This window comes from Eurypyga helias, unplaced genomic scaffold, assembly GCF_000690775.1.
Source record: "Eurypyga helias isolate BGI_N326 unplaced genomic scaffold, ASM69077v1 scaffold21988, whole genome shotgun sequence".
Classification (NCBI taxonomy): domain Eukaryota; kingdom Metazoa; phylum Chordata; class Aves; order Eurypygiformes; family Eurypygidae; genus Eurypyga; species Eurypyga helias.
The window spans coordinates 4,317-14,100 of NW_010269156.1; the positions used below are offsets into that span (position 1 = coordinate 4,317).

At 39.2% G+C, this 9,784-nt stretch overlaps 1 protein-coding gene across 1 annotated transcript; it reads left to right on the plus strand.

The window, feature by feature from the left end:
- The first annotated feature begins 2,201 nt into the window (after nucleotides 1–2,201).
- LOC104514355 lies at nucleotides 2,202–8,920 on the plus strand. The gene is made up of 5 exons (XM_010158013.1): nucleotides 2,202–2,233; nucleotides 2,497–2,562; nucleotides 3,582–3,650; nucleotides 6,713–6,859; nucleotides 8,426–8,920. Exons 2-5 carry the CDS (start codon nucleotides 2,511–2,513, stop codon nucleotides 8,560–8,562), a joined length of 405 nt encoding a protein of 134 aa, XP_010156315.1. The 5' UTR covers nucleotides 2,202–2,233; nucleotides 2,497–2,510; the 3' UTR covers nucleotides 8,563–8,920.
- The last annotated feature ends 864 nt before the right edge of the window (nucleotides 8,921–9,784 follow it).

Consider the following 9,784-nt stretch of genomic DNA (forward strand, 5'->3'; position numbering starts at 1 on the left):
AAATAACTCTCTTGATGAGCTACTCTGTTTTAAAAAGACTTGGGCGAGTCAGCTACATAGAACTGGATGGCAGGGGTAACAAAAAATTATCCTTAACAATCCCTTGTAAGATGAAAAGAATGATGGAAGGGAGCGTCTGTCTCCTGCTGGATGCTTTATACATTCAGAAATTTAACTTGCTAACTTGCTTTTTCCATTCCTGCAAGTGTTCTAGGATTCATAAATAAGAAACAAACCAGTTTATACGGTAGCTGTAAAGAAGAAGGAAGAAAGTATCTAGGTCAATCTCTCTTGACATGTGTTTATATGATGCAGTTCAAAGCTTCAGAAAAATTCCATGAGAGATTTGACTATGTAAATATTTGTTAGTTGTCAGATTTGAAAATGAAGAAAATGCAACAGGTCAAATCCTGAAGCACTAACATCGTTCTTTTAAACAAGGTCCAAATGGGACATTTTTAACTTAACCATAAATGGACTGGAATGTCTTACTGTTTTAAATCTCCTTTCCTGTCCTGTATGCTTTTTACAGATCTTAAAAATGTTGCTTAAAAATCTATGTTTCCTCTGGAATGACTTCTACTGAATTCCATTAGGATTTTTAGGGAGAAAAACCCCACACTATTATTGTGATGAAGCTGCAATTAGCATAAATCCATAGTCTTTCTTCAAAGTCAGGTAAGGCGTTCAGTTGCATAAAACATATTCTGCTATTCTTAATAATGCAGAGAGAGGATGCTCTGAGGTGAGAAGAAGGAAAATCAGGTGAAAATGTACGTAAATTAGCCAGTCCAGGGCTGTACTATTTTTGCATTTATTTTTATCAGCAGTCTTGTTAAAAACAAAATTTCAAATAACGTTTTTAGTGGTTAATTCCTCATCAGAGTATGTAAAGGTGCTGCAATCTGGTGTCATATATTAAAATACAAAATCAGTTTCTCAGTACGGAATGCTTGAGAATTGTTGTTGTAGCCTTGGATTACCCTATATATGGTGTTGTGTACACAAAGACTGCAGAATTAAAGGTTTTAGTCTAGTTGTGCACTTCTGAAATAAGTTTTTATTATCTTTTAATCCCCTGTTCTCAGTAAGTGAAATAATTGGTGGGGTTTGTTTAGATTTATTTTATAAAAGTGCAGGAATAATTTTATAAGCTTGGAAGTTATTAGATTTAGAAAACAAAATTGTATGAATGTATAATTTATACAGGGAAAAAACCTAAGAAAGTCATATTTTCATTAGTTTCCCAGGTCATGCAGATTTCTTAGGTGTTTGAGACTGCTATTTATATTGCAGAATTTCTTCATGTTGCGTAAGAATTCTGGTAATTTTTGGATGCCCTTTCAAAAACAGTTTGCAGAGAAGTGTCTCACCTGCTCAGAGACCATTCGTCAGTTTAGAAGAGAGTGCTAATTTTATACCTGATCCCCAACACCCAGCAGCACATGGCACAGCTGCCCTGCCACCACTGGCAGGGCTACTCATAAGCTCAGCCTCTTACCTTATTTCTGTCAAGTACCATCTACTTGCACAAGAATTTCCCTGAAAACTATCCATGTGAGGAAGTAAATGCCACTCATCTGGATTAAGGCGTCCCCAGTGACAATGGTAGAGACAAGACATTCACAGCTGGATAGGGATGGTGCTAACCAAACAGGTAGGGATAATGATGATTGGTTTGCTGGTTAATAAAGAAGGCATGCGTGTATGTAGACAAACCACATGACATGGCTACCACTCTGTGGGTTTCCAAGTTGCTATCTTTTGTTTCATCAAACTTCTGTACCTAATCGTGTGTCTGGGAATGCTTCCTACTGATCTGAATAGGGCTGAGGAAAGGGGACTGACTGTGCCGTTGGATATGCCCTCGGCAGAGCCTTCCTAGCTGTAACACTTGCAACAGTATTTCACAAAAACCAGCCAGGACCTGGATTCAAATCTCATGGAAGTTAGATCCTTCGCCTACCCTTCACCCTGCCCTGGTTTAAGCATGTCTAATACTGGACGGTGGACTACTGAAGTGTGATATAGTTCTTCCCAGTGACTTCAATAGGTTTTGGATCTGATGAGATTTTAAGGAACGCTTTAAACTTTGTGGCTGCCAAAGCTATGTTATGGATGGCCAAGGCAACTCCCCACTCAGTTTTCATTGGCATTTTACTGCTCAGTTCAAGACGACTGTCTCTGCGAGTAAGGTAGCACTCACCACAAATAGGGAGGTCAGCATCCTGAAGTATTACAGAAGAAGGCATCCTTTCTTCCTTAAAGAAAGAAAACAAAGAAATTTGATTATAGTGCCACAATCTTAGGATAAATAATGTAGGAAAAAAAAAAAGAAAAAACCCTCATTATTGCTTTAATGAAGAATAATAACTCACTGATTTTTTTTTTCCTTGATGTTTCAGGAACATCTACTACAAACACTGATGCACAGCAGATACCTAATAATAGCAACAGGAATTTAGATTTAATGTGAATATCTCTCCTTGAAAACAGGTGGTGCTTGTGTCATGGCAGCTTCTGGGTCTTTGAAAGTACATAAAGGGCACAGTCTCCAAGCTGGTAAGTAGAAGTGGTGACAAGGTATGTGTGTGCATGTAAATTTAACTTAAAATTAAATTATTCTAAACTTCAGAAAATGTTAAAGGTAATGTATGACTTGATTCTCTATTGTAAGACATATTTCTTTGGGTCTTTTGCTTGGCAGGGTTTTTGTTAGAAAGGCATTGACAGATGGGCTAAGTTTAGAAGAGGCAGTGACAGATGAGATAAGTGTCAGAGCATAGGCAGTAATCTTATTCACAGCAGTAAAACGCTGCCAGCGTTTTAACAAAGAGCACCCACCAAAAAAACCCCACCTTGGGCCATGACAAATCCTAAAGATACTTCTTCACAATAACGGAGGAAAAAACCCACCAGCCATAAAATTACAAGTGTTTGTCCTTTAAAATTAATCCAAATATGTTTGTTATATGGGCATAGCTTTTTAGCTTGCCTTGCATGAAGTGGGGTGGAGTTTGAGATGATGGGGGAACCTGGGCATCTTTTTTCAGCTTAGTGCTCTGGAACCACTGGTGATGATGTGCAACCTGGCTTCTTGAGAAGATGATGATTTGCACTTGGAAAGCAAAGTTATCTTTGGAAGGGCTAGTTTAAGCATTTTCTGCAGAGCTTTGTCAGAAATCAAGAACTCATCCATCATGCTGGAGGTGGAATTTTTACAAAAGTCTTCCAAATACTCCCAAGTTGCCCACGTACTTCCTGATTCATGCATTCAAGACAGCTTTGCTCCACATCGATGTACAGCCAAACACACTGTTGACTTCAGTGGTCTTCAGTGTCCTTTCCTTGCTGTTGCAGTCACTAGAAATTGCTGGTAACACAACTACAGAAAAGTCACCACTAGCCACTCTCTATACTTTCTGAGATCTTCAGCATGATTATTCAGATGAGAAGGTTGCAAGACAAAACCAGAAAATCATACGCTTTGTTTTCACTGTGCAAATTCCTAAGTCCAAAGCTGTTGACGATGTTCATCTATCCCTAAATCCAAAGCTGTTGATGGTGTTCCTCTATCCTAGGTCCTAAAGGTGGTTACGAGATGCTGACACTTCCTGCAGAACCAGGAACTTCTAGCCCTGAGGAACCTGGTGAGTAAAGATCTTTGCAGACAGTTGCATTAGAGGACCCTAACATCTCCTGTTTCTTTTTTCTTTTCCTTATTTTGTTGTGATCTCTTATAAATTTTATCTTTGAGGTGGTGCCCTTTGAGCGTGTCAGCTTTACATGCGTGCCCAGGCACACACGCATTTATCTTGGGGCTGTGTTTGTAGTGCTGGCTTTCTTTCTGCATTATTTATTGCACGTTTCAGAGAACGGTGCCTACATGGGGTAAAAAGAATGAGTAACTAACACTTGCTGAAAGAAAGGCTAAAACACCAGTTTCAAATACCATTTCCTTCTTCCCATCTGAATTGTACTATCTTTTCCTTTCTTTCTCCCCCTCATTTCAGTGCCACCACATTTTCTCTTTTACTCTTCTCCTGTTATTTGCTTAACTGCCTTTTTTCTTACTACTGTTTCCCCCTTTTCTCTCTCCAAGCAGTTAAGGATATTCTACTTATTCTTTCAGAACATTGTGACCATGCATTTTTGTTCTGGTTTTCTTTCAAATTCTCCTTCCATAATGATCTCAAATACTGGTCCTCTGGCCTTTCTTGTAAGCACCTTCTGCCTCTGTCAACAGACTGCTGAAAGCACTTTCTCCATAGCTCTCTGTGTGTGCTGTGTTTGCTTAATGGGAGCTTTTGATCGTCTTGTGCTTTTCAAATAAACCTTTTCCTTCAAACAAATATCAACCAGTTTTTATTGTCTAATGAGGTTTTTTCATTTGAAGGAAAAATAAAAAGCCAAGAATTTTGATGTTTACAAAGAAATCACAGTTTCTATTAAGACTGCACAGACTAAACAACAGAAGACTTTTTTCCTTTCCTTCCATTCTAGTTTGCCCAACTTTGTTCTTGGATTTGTTTATTTTTTTTCCTTTGAGCAGAATGTTGATTGTTGCCAGGGGTTTCTTTGTTGTGTGCCTCTTTTGCTTTTCTTGCACAAAGCATCACCAATAAATATATTTTTCTCCATGTGCGGTTTTTTAATTCTCAGGATAATCACTTGTCTTCATCAAGTATGACGTTCAGCTTCCTAAAACCTTTCACCTGCTTAGCTCTATAGAGAAGTTTGCTAGTTTTCATGCTAGCTGGCTTTGAGGAAGCTTTGCTTAAACTCCTGCTACATCACTTCAACGGCGTATAGAAAGACTTTAAAAATAATCTTTTCCTTCGTGACTCTGTATCAGTCCTTAAGATTGTCACTTGCTCACAGATTTAACTATTTGGGATGCAGGCTCTCAGTGCTGTGGTTCTGCTGAATTCCTTTTGGCACAGTCAGGACAAATTCCTTTGAAATACTTTAGATGGAATAATTGAGAATAATTTTGGGGAATGATGTTGATATAAGAATTTCTTCTCTTTGATTTCCCCCCCCCCCTTTAATTTTGTTCCTAGCACCTGGCTTTGGAACAAGAACTTGAAGTCTGACTGTCAAAAAATGTTCAGTTGCTTCATGGATGCTCCTGTTTCTTTATGAAAATCTGTCAGAAAATAGGCCAACTTTCTAGGCTTTTAAAATTTTGGACTGCCTAGCAGACTTCTTTAATTTCAGTAGCTTAATCCTGTAGAAATTCCATTGTCCTGAAACCTGCTGTAGCCTCTGACAACTCTTACTGTTGCCCAACTTTTGTGACCTCTCTTTGCTATTCATAATATAGTCCAAGACAAAGAAAAAGTTCCCCTTAATGGTTATCCACAGCTGCTGTTGGTTGGATATATCCATTCTCTCCTGGGCTCTAAAAAACCTTGATCACCTACTACCTCTCCTCTCATGTCTCACCAGAGTCTGAATGGGCAGAAAAGCAGTGATTTGGACAAATAAAGTTTTGTTTTGAGTTTTATCTGGGGACAAGGAATGGTTTAATGGGAGAAATTGAAGGAGAAGGGAGAACCTGAAGGTGATACCATTTTTCTCTGCACTCCTTCATCCCAGATTGTCTGAACAGCAGAAAGTGTTTAAGGATAAGAACTTCAACGGGACTGGAGAGGCAGGTGATTACTCACCTGCTGAGTAGGACAAGGAGAATGTGACTCAAAGCCTTGCCCAAGCACAGAGGGAATACAGGTTTGTATTTGGGTTTCCTGTAGCCCAGGTAATTCTGGGAAGTCTCTTGGTATTCATGGACTGAGAAACTAGACGTAGGTGCCTGATGTCAGTTAAGGGGTTGAAGGCTGAAAGGCCTGGTGGGCCAGTGAATGGAACCTTCTGCCTTCTCTTAGTTTCACTTCTGATAAGGTTAGAATAATTGAAAGTAGGGCTAGAAGAGGTCTTGCGAATTCATCCAGTAGACAAAAAACATTGTCTTTAAGTCATAATTGCTTTATAGAAAACTCTTTCATAGTAGGTGTTAATTTATCTTTTTTTTAGAAATTTCTAGGTGCAAGTTCTTCAGCCTCTGTGGGATTTCCTCTAGTGGTTTTGTGATCTTTACTGTTAGAAAGGTTTTCCCACTGTCTAATCTTTTATTTTTTTCCTGTTACTGAAGTCTTTTATTACTTGGTCTGTTCCCAAATGCCATCATTCCTGTCTTTTTCAACTCAGTACAGGGAAGCTGTCAGTGTTGTCTCCTCAGGCTTGCCTTCCCCTTGCTTTCAACAGTCCTTCAGTCCCTGTTTTTTGGGACATACTTTCTGAACTTCTTGTGGTTTTCATTGCTCTCTTGCAGATGATATAATAGCCCGCATCTTCCTAGAACAGATTGCTTTATGTAAGTCTTTAATGACTTGAGGTAGAGATGGAGGTCTCATGAGGGAGCGTTGCATACGTTGCTTCTGTCTGAAAATTTCTGCATACTGGTTGCTTTCTGTCCCAACACAGTGGGGTCACTGGCTGTGGTGGTCTGCCTGCTCAGTCCCTGGGGATGTTTTCTGTAGAAACCTTACTCTTCTCATGTCCCATCTGTGACTGAGGCAAGATGTTGGGCCAGATGAGTTGTGGCTGCAGAATGTTTGCTTTCAGAACATTGGACAAAACATTGCGTTTTTGTGAAATACCTCATCGGTCGTTGTGAACAGTGTCTATAATAACGTGTTACCTATTTTAGAAGGGGCAGTAGGATATTCAGCTGATGCACCAGACCGACCCCACAGTGAGACAGCCACCTATGTTAATATTCCTGTCAGCCCTACTTCCAAAAAACAACTTCATTACATGGAACTGGAACTTCAGGAACCCAGCACAAGCATAAGAGGTAAGGAAGACTACAGTACTGTTTAAACAGCAAGGGAAGTAATAATGCTGGCTGTATTGGGAATCTTCAATTCTCATCTACCCATAGGCTTTGCTAATAGAGGAGTAGAACCCTGCTAAGTTTGTGAGGCTGTTCTTGAAATTGCCCACGCTTTTGGAAAATATTTTTAAGTAATGAGGTTCTATAAGGCGTTGCATCCCCCTGACAGGAGCATTGTATATGCACTCCTTCTAAAGGGAACATTTCTGTGTCTGTGGAGTTTGACAGACTGTAATTTCCTTTGTGCTCTCAAGGTTTTCATCACACGTATTAGGACTACGCTTAATTTTTCTTCCTTGGCTTCAGAAACAGGGCTGTGGGTGTAGGCATACAGGGCTTGTTCCTGATGATGACGACTCTGGAGCACTGCAGCAAATGCTTAAGAATAGAACACTGTTTTTACTATCCACTCTCCGTGAGGATGTGTGAAAGTGCTACAGAGAGGAAGCCACCTCAAGTATTGGAAATTTTTTTAAATTTTTTTTTAAATTCGTTTGTCTGTATCTGGGTATTTTACTTCTAATGCTTAACTTGGACAATTAGCAAAAAACCATGCATTATAGCTACCATGCATTGTCATGTAGAGATGCATTCCTTCCTACAGAAAACCCTTAATCAGGATCTGGCGTTTAATTGCACACATCTGGTATTGATGGTTTTCCATTTATAGTTTTCAGCTGTTGAGATTTGAACCTTTATACTTTTAATTTTTTTTTTTTTTTTTATGATTACATGGCTCTAGTTAGGTAATTCTAAGCTTTTCCCAGACTTTATTGTAGTTCTCTGTACAACACCCTATTGAGATGTAAAAGTGATGTTTTATCTGCATTTTAAAGGCAGGGGACCGAGGTATTAAGAACAAAGGACTGAATTCCATAAACTGACATAGGCTTTCCTAAATGTCAACCACCAACCCATGCTCATCGTGTAAAACTAAGGTGCCTCTAATGACCATAAATACTTTATCTTTTCATACTAAAGTTCTCCCAGGCCAGAGATGTAGGTCTGCACCCACACAGAACTGTTCTGCTCCTGAGCTGACCAAACAGCTTTTATCTCCTTTCTTGCCAGCTATTGAACTAAATTGTCATTCTGTCTAAACCTGGAAGTGGTTGATCTGGTAAACATCCAGAGTGCCTAATGTGGACAAAGAAGAATGCCTGCCAGCGTTCCCACCGATGGTGTTTTCAGATACCAGATGTTGCTCCCTTACTGACTAGTAGCCTGCTGCTGTTTTCTGGGGGGAGTGGGAGTCGAGATTCAAACCTGGGGCAGAAATAAAAGTGGTTTCTTTGCTTATTTGAAGAAAGCCAGATAGCTAACCTCTGTAGATACAATACTTTTGAGCCTTTTATTTTTCAGTTGTGATTATCATCTTGCTCCTTTTATAGAGCTTGCTTTAAGACCAAACCAAGACCATGTAGGAAATCTGTGGAAAAAGTACCTCAATAGCTTAATCCTGAGCCAGTTTTACCAAGGAATATATGAGGGGTCTAGTGTTTTACATGTTTTCATTTGGTATTTCAGGGACTGGATCATCCCGATATGCACAGATTGACATTGCAGCCACCGAGACAGCCCACAAAGTGGGAACGCAGCATGCTCAGTGCCGGGAGGAACGCTTGCAGGAGCTGGAGCAGAAGAAGAAAGGGGCTCAGCAGTGACCTGTCTAGGAAAGAACTTTTTGCTCACCGTAATTTGGTACTAATGTATGTTCCAAAAGATTGATCTTTATGGTAAAAAGTACTCCAACAAACACTGCTACTGCTTATTGCATTTATACCAGATTCGTTCCAATATCATGATTCCTAATTGGAAAGCTGGTAGCATGAGGTGGGTGTGTGGTCAGTCTTTTTATTTTAATTTGGTTGCAAAGTCCAGATTATTTTTTCATATGCAATGAAAGATGTAAATTACCTAATTTACAATTTACCAATTCTAAAGTCCTGGAAGAAACCTGGAACCAATTCCAGAGTTTATTAAATGGTGGCATTTTCTTTAAAAATAAGAAACTTGAATGTGTGCAGATAAGGGAACGTGAGTGTGTGTTGTATGTGTACACCTGTGTTTGCGTGTGTGCGTGTGTATGCTTGCAAGTAAGCACACATTAGTGATAAAATATATGTATATATCTGAGAGTATGGAATGTGTAAAACCTCTATTAATATATTACTGGCTCTTACAAAAGCAAGAAAATTCAGTGCCTGATTTTTTGCAGGCAGATTTTTGTGCAATTTATATGCTTATTTAATGGACATGCTTAACGTTACCGATAAGTAATTCAGTTTTATACCTCACCAAGAGCTCTGCAGCTTTGGCTAAAGTTGCTCAGCCTTAAGAGCTGCCGTGTCAGGGATGCGTATGAGTATGCATACAGACAAGAGCACACACAGACAAGTTATTTAATCTAAGGATGCCTATAAACCAAAGTAATTCGAAGGGACATTTTAGGTGCTTCTGTTCTTAAAAACCCTGTTTTAGACGCCATAAGCTTTGTTTTCATAGTATCTGTAATTCTTAGCAATTTTCCTGGTGTTGAACACACACATCACTTTGAAAATCAGGTCTAAAGTTTCTCATACAGAATTTCTTAAAATCAGGGCACGCAAAAGAAACATTAATTTTGAAAATGGAGTCCTTTGTTTATATCTCCAAAACTGTGCCTAATGTAAACCAGCATCAACATCGCAACATCCACCTTGAGGCTACAACTTTCATAGAATAATTCTTTGCTATCCCTAAATAGCATAAAACCAGTTCTGCGTAAGAGCGTGATTACTTCAGAGAGGCTACAGAATTGAGGCACAACAGGGTGTTCTGTTGTAATATATGTTTATCCACAAGTCTTTGACATCTTGCCTTGTACAATATGTCAAAGACTTGCAG